General features: G+C 39.9%; 1 protein-coding gene across 12 annotated transcripts in view; it reads right to left on the bottom strand.

Annotated features, from left to right (window-relative positions):
• The window catches only part of ERC1 (ELKS/RAB6-interacting/CAST family member 1), a 390,663-nt gene that overhangs the window by 287,267 nt on the left and 86,308 nt on the right, over nucleotides 1–17,088 (bottom strand). For 6 of the 12 annotated variants that reach the window (XM_073789251.1, XM_019925892.3, XM_073789253.1 and 3 more), the window contains exons 4-6: nucleotides 7,607–7,681; nucleotides 2,010–2,165; nucleotides 686–778 (exon numbers count right to left, since the gene is read on the bottom strand). In XM_073789251.1, coding sequence (XP_073645352.1) covers nucleotides 686–778; nucleotides 2,010–2,165; nucleotides 7,607–7,681 — 324 coding nt within the window. The remainder of the gene's footprint in view (nucleotides 1–685; nucleotides 779–2,009; nucleotides 2,166–7,606; nucleotides 7,682–17,088) is intronic. The other 6 variants (XM_073789255.1, XM_019925893.3, XM_073789249.1 and 3 more) reach the window with 2 other exon arrangements.

The raw sequence follows: 17,088 nt of genomic DNA, 5'->3' as shown, positions 1-17,088 counted from the left end.
CCTACCTTAGTAGGTTATAAAATGCTTGTAATAAGTACTCAAGTGTTAGCTATTTTATTATAATCATTTTATCACAGTTTGAAATGGAATTTCAAGTTCTCTAGACAGATGATTGAGCTACTGAATAGATTTAGAGACTTTAAGTTTCATGCTACTTCTAATTTACTAGATAACTAAATGAGCTAATCACTTCAATACATCTGTTCGTTCCAAAGAAAGTAAAATTTGTTGCAAAATCACCTATCGGGGACTTAAAGATGATGCCTACATATGAAGGTAAAGCACTTCACTCAAGAAATCAGATTGAAATAAACCCTGGGTGATGGACCTAGAACATCTGCACATTCTTTGTACCTAAGAAGAGAAAAGAGACCATTCACATAAATCAACAAGCTTCTGGTAACAGGAAAGGAGTCGAGAAAAAACAGCTTTGAAGCACCATCCACACAGTGGCAAAGCAACAGTAAAAAACCAGGGACAGGGCTTCCAGAGCACGTGAGGGCTCGCTGCACACAGGGCGGCACGTGGGTCAAACGGGTGAACAGGAGTCGGTTAAAGAGCAGAGCAGGCTGGTTAGTGCTAGTACCGGGCAAAGCTGCCGACCACAGAGTGAAAGTGTGAGCACCCAGAGCCAGAGCAGCAGGGCCCCACTGTGGGGCCACTGCACGCAAAGGGTAAATCTTACGGCAAAGACCTCGGCCTGAAGACCAGCCGCTCTCTTTTTCAGCTCCTCCCCTTGAGCCTCTTTCGAATTTAGCTCCTCCTTCAGTTGCTCTACCTGTCACGACATTGTTATTCTTTTTCACTCATGTGTCAACTTAGGTCTTTTTATTATCTGCTTTTGAGCCAGAGCAGTAACTGGAAATAACAATAACTCATATAACACAATCAAATCTGTTCCCCTAATTTCCTCTTCAAAGGACCCTAGATGGGCTCACTATTCCCATAGGGTAATGGACTGAAATGTGCTAATCAGCAAATGGGAAGCAGAGACAATATTTTATTTTGTTCTCAAGTTAGAATGATAAGTCAAAACTAACAGAAAGTTGGATATGTGAAGTTTTAAGTTCTAAAAGTTACATGAAATTGGCCATAGTCATTGATAACAGATTCTTAAAATAATAGAGGAATATTCTACTGACTTATATGCAGGTATGGGTATCACAGAAAGAAGCCAGAAACTGCATCATTAAAGGAACAGTTTTCACTTCTGAGAAATTAGGGAACTAACACAATTGGGATATGGGGGGCAGGGGGAGGGGAAGGAACACTTACTTTCTAGCTAATATTTTACAATTGAAATTATGATCTTTAAAACACCACAGACCTGATAAACTGATAACTGTAATAAACTAAATCCTCCAATTTACCTAAAATAGTTTATAGAAACAAAATAAATGCCTTTGGCTCTAAGGAAGGAATACTGTGACTGAGGTTATAATACAGACTGATATGTCTCAGCAATGCTTATCCTACTGTACATACACCCCAAGTGCACGTGGGAAACAATAAACCTGATACACATGGGTCTTCTCCAAGGGAGAGCACAAAGGGGTTTCCTTTAGGGAACTGTGTTTGAAGGGAAAACACGGTTTTATTTAAGCCATTTCAGGAAAAAAAAGGGGAGGTGGATTCAGTCTCTTAGGCTGAATTTCACTTCTAAATTTGTTCACAAGACATCAAGAACATGATGTTTCATAGAGTGAGAAAAACTCATCTGGATGTAATCCTACTAATCGCCTCAGAAGTACTGGTAGACATGAAATGTTAAACCGTGATAATACACACTTAGCCTCACACAAGTAATTTTTCTTTTAAGTGAAATTTGAAATAACCATGCAACATCAGTAATTGACTTTAATTCTGGAAAGTTCTATCTGAAAGAATTACGGTACAAGTATTCTTCCCTGAAGCCTGATAAAACAGCATGAAGTCCATCACTACGGAAGTAGGAACATGCATCAATTTTTCAAACCCCATTTAAAAGTTACAGTATCACACACCATTACCTTGTTTTTCATAAATTTAGAATGGCTCCGATAGACTTCCATTTGCTTCATTTCTTCCTCTCGTTCTTCAGTACTCAAAGCCCCGTTCGATTTCAGCATCTGAATCTCCTCTTCCAAGTCTCGGAGCCCACGCTCCATAGAGGAAATTTTTGAATCCTGAGGACAAAGGAAGATTTAGACATTAAAGTATTCGCAAAAAGTCAGAGAGGTCGCACAAGCCTGTCTTTACAGATGTGAAATTTAATAAAGATAAACAAATATGTAGAAATATTGCAACTGGTGCCTTGCTTCTAAAATATATCCTTCATGGCCATATGGTGGAGAGGAGGAGGACTGAGATCTATACTATGATTTTTTCCTCTAGCCTTTCCTCTGCACCCTTTTGATTAAAGTTGAGAGTATTAACTGAAGAAGTAGAAGCAATGGAAAACTAGTTAAAGTTTCTTAGTACTTTATGGTCAACGAACTTCTAGTGAAAACATTTGTAATATTAACAGTAAAACCTTTTCTAGCTATAATATTTTATCGTTTTACTTGATGACCTCTAAAAGGCTTACTTATGCTCCCAAAGGAGTGGGGAAAAGAGTAAGAAGGTTTCAAAGACTTACACAATAATTCGTATAACCCTATCTACAATAATAAAGATCTGATAACCTCCCACTGTAGAAAAACAAAGGGATGAATAATTATGCTAACAGTTACATTTTATCACACAGTGGTCCCGACTTATCCACAGTTTTACTTTCCGTGGTTCTGCTCTCTGTGGTTTCAGTTACCTGAGGTCAACTGCGGTCAGAAAATATCAAATGGAAAATTCCAGAAAAAAACAATTCAGAAGTTTTAAACTGTGCACCGCTGTTCCAATCAATATGATGAAATCTCACACCATCCCATTCTGTCCCACCGGAACGTGAATCATCCCTTTGTCCAGTGTACCCCTGCCCGTTAGTCACTCACAGCAGCCACCTCGGTTATCAGATGGACAGTCCTGGCATCACAGTGCTTGTGTTCAAGTGACCGTTTTTATGTGACAATATTTTATTTAATACCGTCCCCAAAGCACAAGAGTAGTGATGCTGGCAATTCAGTTTTGACAAAGAGAAGCTGTAAGGTGCTTCTTTTAAGTGAAAAGGTGGAAGTTCTCACTAAGAGAAAAAATCATATGCTGAGGTTGCTATGATCTACAGTAAGAACGAATCTTCCAGGAGTGAAATTGGGATGAAGGAAAAAGAAAGTTGTGCCAGTTTTGCTGTTGCACCTCAAACTGCAAAAGTTACGACTACAGTGCATGACAAGTGCTTAGTTTAGATGAAGAAGGCATTAGATTTGTGCAGTAAGATACTGAGAGAGAGAGAGAATGAGACCTATTCACATAACTTCCATTACAGCATACTGTTATAACTGTTCTATTTTACTATTAATTACTGTTGTTAATCCCTTACACACTGTGCCTAATTTATAAAATTAATCATAGGTATGTATAGGAAAAAACACAGTATATATAGGGTTCGGTACCACCTGTGGTTTCAGTCCACTGAGGGTGGTGGAACCTATCCCCTGCAGATAAGGGGAGGTTACTTACTGCATTAGTAATCTTACTTATTCGCTATACTTCACCATGCATGTGAAGTATCTCATAATGATTTCTAAAAAGAAACATCACTGTCCTTATAAATCAGCATCACCACGAATATCACCTCCTAGTACAACAACCATCTACACTCATTTTCTTGGTTTTGTCTGTCACAGTATCTAGTTTATCCCCAGATTACTTTAGATGTCATCAATTACAGAAAAACCCCTACACAGAATAGATACTTTATAGCTGCATATGCTTATTCACCTAAGAAGTAAAGACCTCAAAGAGCATAAATGCAGTATAGCTTTATGTTATTTGGAATTTTATAGAAACCATTCCTTTAGGAAGAAATTTTGAGACTGACTTCCTCTTTTCACTTTACCTCAAGCCTGCCTTGACTGACTTTCCTTGCTATCTGAGAGTGTGCCGGTAAGAGTTAAAGGACTTATCATGAGACAATTACAACCAGCTAGTTTTAGGTTTGGGGGGAGAAGCGAGGGCTGTACTCCTCTGACTTGCATTGCATTACCTTTAAAAATAACACAACAAAAATTTTCTTTTACAAATCTATTCAAATGCAACTTACATTTAGTTCAAAATTAAACATATTAAATTAACACAATCAGAAACGTTCTAAACCTAAACCAGGATTTTGATTTACTCGTTTAAAACTATCCTGGCCCATAAAGCATAAATAAACGACTTCAAATGCACTATCTGAAAATCCCAGCACAGACAGAGAGGCAGCTCTCGACCAAATCAGACACTCACTATCAAATCACGCACCATAAAATCTGCACCTAAAAAGGGACCATAACTGCAGCTCTGAACACCATGAGGCAGAAAAAGAACCTTCCAGGCTACTTTCTGGGATGAGGCCGGAAAATTAATGCCTGATATGTTGGACTAGTTGTAGCACCGACCAGTACTCAGGCTGTGTTTATTTGAGGACAGCCCTTTCCAAGGAGGTTTCTTACTCCTAGAATGTATAATAACTAAATAAATAAAGTTTTTATCATCTTACTACTCTATACTTGCCCAGCCCTGGGTCTCCCATCATTAATCAACCAACCCCACTGATTCCACTGAAATCCTCTGCTCCTTGTTAAATTTCCCAAATCCTCAACTTTTTTTTCAAAAGTTGTCTCCCTGCTCTAAGTAAACCCAGGCTTTCCCAAAGGATAGCATTTCCCCGAACGCTCTCCAGAGAAGTCCACTAATTCCCCAGCATCACAGAGTGGCAGGGAGAAGTGTGGGCACCTCCAGGTTCCTCGATGCTGCTCCCATTTATTTATTTATTTTGCGGTACACGAGCCTCCCACTGCTGTGGCCTCTCCCGTTGCAGAGCACAGGCTCCGGACGTGCAGGCTCAGCGGCCACGGCTCAGGGGCCCAGCCGCTCCGCAGCATGTGGGATCTTGCCGGACCGGGGCACGAACCCGTGTCCCCTGCATCGGCAGGCGGACTCTCAACCACTGCGCCACCAGGGAAGCCCGCTGCTCCCATTTAAAGCTCACACTCCTCTTCACTCTCCCTCCGCACAGCTGCCATCTAGGGGCTCCCCCGCCACTCCCGCCCACTGAAGAAGTCTTCAGCACCCGGCTGACAATAGATCTCTCCTTCAAATGCCACTCTTGCCATAATCCTAGGATTTCAATGTCCGACTTCCTTGACGTCCGTAACTCCAACGCCCGCATCCTCCGGTCCATTTTAGCTATCCAGTTTACAAGACCACATCACCCAGGACTCTCCTCCCAGGCCTGACACACTGTCACTCACATTAACTGCTGCTCTTGCATCTCACTGAGTCCTCCACCTCCCTAACTTCTACGTTTTCTCCCAACCTGTCCATCCATTCTGAATTCTCTTCCTTCCTATCCAGGCTACATTCCTGGACGGATCATCCCAACTACTCCTTCACCTCCACCCTCAATTCACTTGCATCCCAGTAATACTGCTGTATCTACCCAGCAAAACTCTAACCCTAGAGCAGTCCAGTAATTCCTCCCTGCTCCTCCACTGCTAAAGGGAAAAGAAAAAGTTAGAGAAGGGAGAAGGAAGCAGAGGGAAGAAAGTGGGAGAAAGGAGGAGGGAGAGGAGGAGGAGAGAGAAAAGAATGTTACGTCACCTTGAAGACAGCTGGGCTCTTTTATGGTCCACCATCACCTCCTTTCCCATTTCCCCCAAAGACCAGTCTAGACCTTCATGATCCTCTCAAGCTCATGCCACACTCTCAGCATCTCAGCTACTTCATCTGCAATTTCAACATAACATCCACCTGACCCCACTGGGCCACCAGAATCTCAGTCTCTTGCTTCTTAGCAGAATGGCTGGAGGTTAACACAACTTAAAATAGATCTACTGCCAGTTAAAACCAGTACACTTCCCTATGCCATCAAAAGGCAAGCAAAATAATTCTGTGAACATAGGTACACTCGTGTGTTTTTAGGTTCCAACAGGGATCAGGAAATAACATGTACAAATAAACTTGTGGGAAATGTGAACATGTAATTAAACCTTTCTAGAGGCTGTTTACAAGATTACGTTCAAGACTATGAATTGTCTAACTATAAAGAACCCAGAATCCACTAATTTGCTATTTGTTTAGTAAACCCTTTCCCCAGTGAGAATAAAGATGTATACAACAATAAAAACATAGTTTTAAGAGGAAATCATCTAAATTAAGAGAACCATTCTGATAACTGTACTTGAGAAGCATCTATTTTCATAAAACTATTTATATACCAAAAACTAAAGATTCTTGTCACATCAACAAACATTAAATGAAGGCGCATGATGCAAAACACTGTGTCAAACTTTTCAGGGGATACAAAGAAGTTAAAAAAAGAGACAGAGAGTGAAGGAGGGGTAGAGGGAGGGGTCCCTATCTGTAAGAGTCTTCTAGCTCTTGCAAGAAAGAATATGTTTTTAATAAAAATAATAATAGCATAGCAGCTAACACTGACTGAATGTTTACTATGTGCCAGGTCCTGTTTAAAGTGTTTTACTTGTTTTAACTAATTTAAACCACAAAAGAACCCATGGGATAGGTACTATTGTTATCGCCATTTATCAATAAAGAAATTAAGGCATGGCGAGGTTAGGTTACTTGTTCTATGTCATACAACTGGTTAAATAAAGCCAGATTTTGAATCCAGGGAATTTAACATAGAAGGCGAGTGCTTAGTCACCAATCACCATAACGTTCAGCCTAAAGATTTCTAACTACTCAGTAACCTAAAGCAGAGACTTTCAAAGTATAGTCCGTGAAAACCTGGGGGTGCCTCCTAGCCCTTTTGAGAAGGCAAAACTATTTTCATAATAATACTACGACTTTATGTGCCTTTTCCACTGTGTTGACACATGCACTAAAGGTATAAAGGACAGGCAAAAGCATTCGTTGCCTCTGGACAACAGCGTCAAACCATACTAGCGGTCAGTGTATTCTTCAGTGTCAGCGCTCTCAGACAAAAAAGAAAAATAAGAAAGAACATTTTTAAAACACTGGCTCACTTAGGAATGTCCCTGGTGACTTTTCATATGCTCAACCCTTGAGTATGTATCTTTGTACCATTCTGTGTGATGAAACAGGAAGGGGAGGCCCGGCTGCTGCGTCCTGGGTGTGATGCTGCTCCCAGGACAGCACTGGGTGCTCTGTGAGCTGCAAGCTGAATCAGGTACTTTTTTCACGGAACCCTATTCTTACTCGAGAGAAGAACTGACGCACAAACTTGGTATTTGGCAGACATTTTCTTAAAAACAAATGAAATGAGTCATTTTAAGAGAATAAGGGGCCCTGATATCAAAAGCTTTGAGAACAGCTGACTCCAAGAAATGCTGGAGGAAACGAAACTGAAGTTCATTTAATGTGTCGTTTTCATTAAGTCTTACTATTCCTTCTCAGCCTACAAAACGAGTGAACTATTATTACATACCACTTTCTTAAACTCACACATGAAAGTGTGATCACTTGAAAGAGTGAAATGACACATAAGATTCCTTAGGAAGTTCTCACTTACCTTCATTTCGATAACAGTTTGCAGAGCTTTAGTTTTGGCAGAATCGGGGGCATTCTCAAATCTCCGATGCATCTCCTATACAAGAGAAGCAAAAAAGAGAGTAAGTGTCCTCCTTTTCACTCTCATTTTTTCAACAGGAGAGTGGAGAGGCAAGTGAGTAGTAGTTACATGCAAAGATGACTACCCTGGCCTTGTAAGATACTCTGATCCACTTTCTGTCTTCCTGACCTTTCCCTGTGGACCAGGGAGCACACAGACTGCATTCAGGCTAAGGGGCACAGGAGGGTCCCCATCTCTGCACACCTGGTTATACACGGTAAGTCACACAGACCCCAGCCACCACAAGAGGTGAAGCTCCGGCACATCCCCATGTTGTGTGTCACTCTTCCACAGGACTCTGAGACATATTATCAGAACTCCAAACAATCCAAAAAGGGGATTAGAAATAGTCCCTTTTTAAAAGGAGAAATCAGGACTTCCCTGGTGGCGCAGTGGTTAGGAATCTGCCTGCCGATGCAGGGGACACGGGTTCGAGCCCTGGTCCGGGAAGATCCCACATGCCGCAGAGCAACTAAGCCCGTGCACCACAACTACTGAGCCTGCACTCTACAGCCCATGAGCCACAACTACTGAAGCCCGTGCGCCTAGAGCCTGTGCTCCGCAACAAGAGAGGCCACCGCAATGAGAAGCCCGTGCACCGCAATGAAGAGTAGCCCCTGCTCACCGTAACTGGAGAAAGCCCGCGCACAGCAACAAAGACCCAACAGAGCCAAAAAATAAATAAATTTATTTTAAAAAAAAAGAAAAAGGAGAAATCAAAGTAGCCACAGTCCACACTGCACAAAACAACTGAAAGCATTTGTGTTGACGACCTCCTTTGCATAGCATCCTCCCCCAGAGCAACAACCACCGGGCTACCTACGATGGAAATCTCTCTCTAGAGGGGCTACGATCAGAAAGAAAAAGAAGGTAAGACTGCTGAACAAGTTTCCTAAACAGCCTACCTGTAGCAAATAGCAGAAAAACATAGCTATTTTTTTCAATCCAAATGTCAGTGCATTCAGGATCAGAAAGGAAAGGAGGAGATGGTAGAATATCACAGTTGGGGTCTTCAAGGATCCCCCTGAAGTCACCAGACCTCCTCAGGCTATCTTCTTGTCAGATTCTGTCGATGTCTCTGAGTCAGCCAGTACCAGAGTACCCCGGTACAGCCCCTAGTGATGGCAGAGAATACAGATGGAGACTTCCCATCTGAACAGTGCTGGTGAAACTCTAGCCCTGCCCTTGCTCTGCCCATCTGACATGTATATAGATGTTTACTAGGTCACTCAAACGTATTTCATTCAAAACAAAACTCGTGATTTTCTCCTCTTTAACCTAGCCCCTCCTCTGAAGATTGATGAGTCCTGCCCATCTCCTTAAACGGCATTGCCCTGCCGGTGGTTCAAGCCAAACAGCAGTGTCTCCTTTCATTCCTCACACACCTTCACTTCCTACCACCTTCTACAGCAGGTCCTAATTGTTCCAGCTTCAAAAGAGTCCTTGAATTTATCATTTCATTCCACTTCCAGTCTAGTTTAAGCCTAGATTACTACAACAGCCTCGAGTTAAGTTTCCTTTCATTTCCTCTGTCCATTTTAAAGAAAGCAATGGTGTACTCTAGATAAGGCATCAACAAATCATGGCAATAGTCTGTTTTCAATCCTTCAACGAGTTTCCTATTTACTTCTCACCCTCTACCAGGTCAACACAATCTGATCGTAACAGACAGAAGACTAGCCCTCCTGTCATAACTATGTTAAAATTAGACAAAAATGCAAAAAGCAACTGTTTTCAGACACTGGAAAACAAGCAGCACAGGACTATGATCCTTGAGAGAAGAGAAACTAACAAGGTTATGGTCCGGACTTGCTATCCAATGTGACGCAGGGAGAGGAAGACCAAACGGAAAACAGCAGTCCCGCAGAGCTCAGAAGACAGATCAGTGGGTGAGAGTCCCAAAGACAGTAGAAATGTGCGGAGCAGAACGACACAGAGGAAGACGCTAGCCAGAAAAGCAGCAGCGGCTGACCTGACAGGGGTCCCTGGAGTCTTTGACCAAATACTAAGCCTGCATGTACAGGGAAAGACTCCACAGTGTCAAAGAACAACTACTGGGGACAGAACAACTACCAGAGAGCTACGAGTCGAGCAACTACCTGAACTCACATGGGGCTGGGAAGAATTCAAGCTCCAGAGAGCCAGAGTGGAGAGAACATCAGAGGCACTGAGCAGAGACACCAGGAAGGCCACATCTTAGGAGTAGAGACAGTCTAGCCCTGGAGGGGAGGCTACCAAGACTAGAGCCAACAGAGTGGAAAAGCAAGTCTCCTTAAGGATCGAGTTAATCCACAATTAACCCCTGCAAGATAAAACACTTCATTAAGACAGTAAAATGCAGAACACATTAATCCAGGACAAAATCTGAACACATTAGTTCAGGCGATAATCACCTCTCACCTGCATTAAAACAACAAATTCATCAGTTAACCCCCTAGCCTCTAGTTTGTCCACACTGAATCTACTCCCTACACTGTAAACAGGTGACAAATTGGGCACACAGATATTTAATAATATGTTTAATAAATGACTGCAAACTTTAAAATGTAACAAAAATAAAATGAATCCTGCTAACTGTAAATAATCATCACCTCTCAATAAAATCCTCTATCCTACACTTCACATTCTTCACTTAATATTTCTGCAACTACTTGAAATACTAAAACTGCATTTCTCTGAAATATCTCACAATTCAGACCCCGAACTAATTTCATCTGACGCCTTTCCCATTACCTACTTCCAAATTAGGGAAATTTCCAAATGCTTTACAGTGAAACTATTACAATTTCATTTTAAACTCTAGCAAGCATATCAGCAATATATAAGGAAAGAAATCCATTTGAATAAAAAAAAAATCCTCCTCTGCTAAGGAACTAGGGTGCACTTTAAACCATTCGCAGGCATAAAGCGTTCCCGTTAAGATCTTGTAAAACCTATCAGTCGTAACAGATTTCCATTCAAAGGCCTGCGCATTAAAGCTCATTATGAACACATCCCGCAGTCAGTGGGCTGACCAACTCCCCTTTCCCAGAGAGCACATCGAGCCTCTGACTCCTGCACTGTTAATAAAGGGAGAGGACTCTGGGAATAAAAGAGAATGTACCATTCAGACAAATGTGAGAAGTCGAATGTGCTAGTGCTTGCTTTATTTCCCTCTTTTTAGCCTGAAAATTTGCACTGCACAGAAATTAAAGTAAAGTACAGGCAGAATTATCTGGATCTTGTTATACTGCCAACTGTGGTACACGGCAGAAAATGTGTTCCGTTCCTCTCACTGACTTACTAAAGAATAATGACTAGAGAAAGAAAAACAAGTTAGGAACAAAATTTATCCGTTGTTAGTAGTTTCTTTCTTTTTAAAAGTAAGTCAACATTCACTTACACAGCTGAGAGAAAGGAGCATTTGTGACTGACAAGTAGTACTTATGTCTGAGATTTCTTTCTTTCAAGTTTCAGGTTTTAGCCTCCAGCACACCCTTGGTTCAAGGGTAGACGTCCCTCCAGCAGATTTCAATCCTCCACACAAGTTCTGGCTTTCCTGTACTCCACACGGAGAAGTGAAGAAGGAACCCTCTCTACTCTTCCTGTACCTCAACTCCGCCGTTGTAAGACAGCACTGCACTTTGACCCTTTACCATCTCAAGTAACGGCCTGCTTCTGAGAAAACATATCTTCCTGTCAAAATGGAAATGAGGTACAAATGACACACCAAAAAAAAGATGAGGAAGGATAACCTGAATCAAGTTATGCGATGCAACTGTTCACACTTCCAAGTTATGCAATGCAACTGTTCACACTTTCCAAAATCACTAGGAAAGGGCAAACTAACTAGGGATGCTTTTTCTTTTTTAATTCTTCCTACTCTGTTGTCCAAGGTTTCTATTTTTTTTCTATATATGTTTATTTCTCTTTTTTTCCCTCTAACCTCCTCTGCTTTTACCTTACAACTGCCAAGGATACAGATAGGCATTCCTCAGACATGTCAGAGCCAGAATTCCTAGCCTAGAACCTAGTTAAAGAGTAGGGCTTTTAAACCTCAAACACTGCTGCAAATCTTATCATGAGAGCAGTTGTACTAAACAAGGTTTGTTGACTGAACTATTATAGAGACAAAAATTAACATACGTGTAAATGTTTTAAAACAAATTAGTATTTTAATTTCTTTTTTTTTTTTGGCCGTGTCGTGCATCATGCGGATCTTAGTTCCCCGATCAGGAATCGAACCCATGGCCCCTGCAATGGAAGCGCAGAGTCCTAAGGACTGGACCGCTAGGGAATGCCCAACAAATTAGTATTTTATTCATCACAATAGGATCTACATTTCAAAAAAACAGGAGCACATATAGAACTGAAATATTTATTCAGCCTACAGACAATGCTTGGTATGCATATGGATAGCCGATCCAAAAATTCCATAGCCAATTCAGGTATGTTCTGCCAACAGACTGAGAACCAAAGTTTGGTGTATCACAGAATCACCTGTAAAGCCTGTTAAAACTCCATACGCTTGGCCCCAGGCACTAACCACGTCTTGACTGTAGTTCAGTATGTGTCCAATAGATGTCTTCACGCTTCTATCCATCAAAGGAAAGGCACTCCAGTAAACAATACAAAATCTAACAATAAGTCACGTAACAATGTAATTTCAGTACAAACAGAAAATACAATGCTTAATTTAATTTTTGTTTCTCTTCTTTGGCTTTTATTTGGGGGAATTATTTACCCGCTAGCTACAGAATCATGTTCATAAACAAAATGGAAAACTAATCACAGATGTTCCTGGATATGAATGCCATTTTAATGTTACCGTATTTCATCAAATCTAAGATGCCACTGATTGTAAGGCAAACCACTGTTTAATGTGCTGGAAAGAAAAGAAGGAAATGCCTCCAAATAAACCATGACCCAAGCTTCTATCATTCAGAATTTTTATTTTATACTGATTGCAAGACCCTTTTTTACTTATTTAACCATAAAGTTTAATCATATATCATTTTGAACTGTTTTATAACTTTCTCCATACCAATAACTGTTTGTTTCAATGCTGATTCACAGCATAATATTACTGAAGACATAATGAACAACAGCTAAAGTTAACATGAGAAATAGCAAAAATGCTCACAACATTGACTAAAATGAGCAGCTGTTAACTGTTTGTGAGTACACAGGCAAACAAATAGAGCAGGACTGCGGCCTTGATGACAGAGATTTTAAGATGCCATCAAGGATAAGACTTGTTAACTCAATTTCATACTGTTGAGATGGGAAAAGCTATGAGCCTTGGAATTGATGAAAACCCGCTTTTTTAAAAGATGGACAATAATCCAATAATAATAAAACCTATGGATACCCCAGTGTTGCCAGCTCTCAATTCTTTCTGCCTTTCTTGACACACGAGTGATATAATGTACAATAGCCATTTCAAGTCACCACTCACCCAACCTACAGTTGTTAAGTTCTTTAGACTTCCTTGTTCACTCGTAATTCTCCCTCCCCCATTTATTCTCAACACAGCCAGAGTAAGTTTTAAAAGCTATACTAGATCACTCCCTTGATTAAACATTGGTGCAGTTTTCTTTTGTACTTTGAATAAAATTGTTGCATTACCTGCAGGGATCCTGAAGCAAGTGCTTTGTCTCCTAGAGGGCATGGATTTCTGTTTTGTTCACTGCTACTGTATTTCCCTGTGCTCTGCACATGGGTTAGTGCCCAATAAATATCTGATGAATGGGATGAGTGACTCTGGCCCTGGCTACCTCTTTAACCGCTCATCTCATGCCTGTCTTCCCCTTAAACAATATGCTTTTGTCCTCTAGTCTCCTTACTGTATCCTGAAAACTCCTTCTCATCAGGCCTTTGAAACTGTTAACCTTCTTCATGAAATGATTTTACCCAAATGCTCAGCAAGACTGTTTCAACTTTCTTCAGATCTCCCTTAAAGGGCACCTCCTCAAAGATGCTTACCCTGTTTATCCCCTCTCCCAACATAATTAGACTCAACTAATTTATTTCCTCTCATAATTATCAGTTTATTGTCTCTCACCAGATTTTTAAGTTCTAGGAGGGCACAGACCATGTGTTCTGACATGAAAAATGTATACCCAGCGTGTATCCCAAGGTCACATACATTCTAGAAGCTCAATGGATGTTTGTTGAGTAATGAGCAAAGAAAGGCTGTGCCGAGTGCCTCTAGCACCTTGTCACTCTGGAAACGAAACATCGAGCCACAATGTTACAAAGCTTTACTCCAAATTACCATTTTAGCTTCTGTTGCCTGTATTTTCTAACATACACAAATTTAATTGTTTAAGGCTCTTGCTATGGCAATAAAAGATTCTTTCCTGTCTCAAGATTGTATTAAAACTTTTTTCTTACATTCTCTTCTAGTTGTTATTTTTTAAGACGTAGCTCTTTATTTCACCTAGAACTTCACTTGATGTAACTATGTACTGTTTTCCAAATAGATGGCGATTATCCCCAAACAGGCATCATATGCTTAAAACTCTATTATTTCTGGGTTCTATTCCGTCTCATCAATCTAGCCATCTATTACTGTGCCAGTACCACACATTTTAATATCACTGGGTTTAAAACACATGTATCGTGAGCTGCTTAAACAAGTGTCCCCGCACTGTTCTTCTTGCAAAGAAACTGCAACATCATTTGGGCACGTGTCAAGAATATTCCTATCGGGATTACATTAAATTCACAGAGTTGGGGGAAAGCAGCATCTTTATATTAATGTTCCCATCTACATTGTAATGAAAATTTAGCCCTATCCTTTCCATTACCGTTACTGATATTATTATTTCATTTTCCTTATCTAACGGCACTGCCTAACACTTCCAGAATAATGTAAATACTGATGAACACAGCTGTCTTTGCCTCTCCTTAACTTTAATGGATGCGTCTTAGTGTACGTCAGAGTAAGCACAATTCTGGCTACTAGTTTAAAATATGTTTATAATACACATTTACTGAGTTGTTTTATTTAAATCATGCTATAAAAGTGTCACTCAGTTCTTATTTTTAGTTCACTTGGTTTAGTTTTCAAAGTGTCTGTAACATTTTATCTAATGTCTTTGAGACAGCTATCAAACACTACAAGGTGGTCTTTTCCTTTCACCTCTTACAAATCATAACTGTGAATGCCATATTGAGCCGTTCTGGATTGCTAGAATAAACTCCTTTGGGTCAGAATATTATCCTTTTATCATAATGCTGATTTTATCTGCCAATATCTTATTTATAACTTCTACATCTAAACTCATAAGCAAAACTGGTTTGGGGTTTTAGTTTGTTTTCTAACCTTCGTTAGGTTTGAGTACCCAGTGGTCACACTGGAGAAAAAAGAATTGGAAAAGCTATCCTTCTTTCTGTAAGCTCCAGGCGTAAACTTCTTTCCCTACATTTCAACTTATTCAACCAACATTTCTTGAGTACCCACTGTGCATTTGTTAGACACTGACAAGATAAAATTTCATACATATATATATATATATATCTCCACATCCTTGGTGCAAAAAATTAAGTGAACAATGAAGAAACACACATGGAAGTATACTATAATATTACTGGCTCATCTACATATATGTATAGAGCTGCACAAGGAAGAATTCACAGAAGAACTGAAATTTGAGCTAAGTCTTGAAGGCAAGTAGGAGAAAAAGAAAGGGGAACCAGCATTCTAAACATGTGTTCCTGAAGTAATCACTTCTACTTGCTCTTAAATAATTTTAATCCATAGGACTGTGTTTCCTGTAAGATGATGCTACATTACTAATAGCAACTGGAATTGTGTATTGATACAACTGACAAGGCCTGTATTTCTTTCCACATTATGTTCAGAAGTGGGACTTAATATTTGTAGAGCTTGTTACTTCAAAATTAGTCTTAAATTCATTTTTTTTCCTACTACTTGTTCAAATTCACCATATTTCTGGTTGTTCTCTGCCAGAATAACACTGTGGCTTTTCATAATCCTTAACTATTCACTATTTATTAACTCTAAAACTCAAAAATAAATGGGCAGAAGTTGAAATATTCAGAACAGAAGGAGTAAAAACATAACATTCAAAGTTCATCACGATGCTGGTAGGGTTTTCCTGCTGCATGTGATTTGATTTGAGATGATCACACCTTCTCTAACAATGTTCTATGGCCTGGCTCCAGGTTACCTCATTAAAATATAAACTCTTTAAAGTAAACTGAAAGAAACTCAGGATAGTGCCTACAACACAGTAATGGTTGATAGAAAATTTTCTAAAACAATACAGTCCAGTAATTTGAAGATTGTAACATACACAGCTGCAGATTAACCGTAAAAATACAGTATATGCTTCTGGGAGGATAAACTGGTCCAATCACTCTGGGAGACAAGACTGATATTCAGAGTTTTGAAAACGTACACACGCTGAGCAGATTCATTTCTGGAAATTTATGCTAAAGAAAAAAATTAATGTACAGGGATATATGGATAGGGATATTCACTGCAGCACAGTTTTATAATAATGAAAAATTAACAGTAGTCTAAATTTTCAACAGTAAGAAATATATATAAATGCAACAGAACATTATAAGTTCAATTGAAATTACAAAACTCTACATGTACTGACAAAGAAAGATGGTCAAGACAAATTATTAAGAAAAGCGGGTAACATTACATTATGCATCGCTGCACTACCTAATACAGTAGCCACTACCTACACAGAGATACTTAAATTTAAATTTGATTAATTAAATTTAATTTTAAATTAGTTATATTTAAATAAAATTTAAAATTCAGTTCCTCAGTCACACTAACCGCATTTCCACTACTCAACAGTCACATGTAGCCAGTGGCTACCACATTGCAGAGAGCAGATACAGACCGCTTCCATCATCAGGGGAAGTTGCTGCTTTGCTGCTTTTAACTGCCTTCCTCACACTTCATTTAAAAAGGGATTATTCAGACTGGCACTAAAATAGTTCTGAGATTTTTTTTTCCCCCTAACCAAATGTGAAAATTATCTGAAGACTCTGACCTCATATACGGAAGTAGAGCTGTCATTTTTTTTTAATTCAATGTAAGATGAATTCTTCACTTAAGCTTTCTTAAAATGAAGCATTACATAGAAAAGTGAAAAATTATCAGTAGTCACAGTGGTCAGCTGAAGTCTGAGGTTCCTCTCTAAAAATAAGTGACAGCATACCTCTGTATCATTCCCTCTAGCTGTGCCTCCAGGGCAGCAAATATATATATTTTTAATTTTATTTATTTATTTTTGGCTGCATTGGGTCTTCGTTGCTACACGCGGGCTTTCTCTAGTTGCGGCGAGCGGGGACTACTCTTCATTGCGGTGCGCGGGCCTCTCATTGTGGTGGCCTCTCTTGTTGCGGAGCAC

This window comes from Tursiops truncatus, chromosome 11 (genome assembly GCF_011762595.2).
Source record: "Tursiops truncatus isolate mTurTru1 chromosome 11, mTurTru1.mat.Y, whole genome shotgun sequence".
Lineage (NCBI taxonomy): Eukaryota > Metazoa > Chordata > Mammalia > Artiodactyla > Delphinidae > Tursiops > Tursiops truncatus.
The sequence above is the reverse complement of the archived record's forward strand: the minus strand, read 5'-3'. Positions and strand labels throughout refer to the sequence as shown.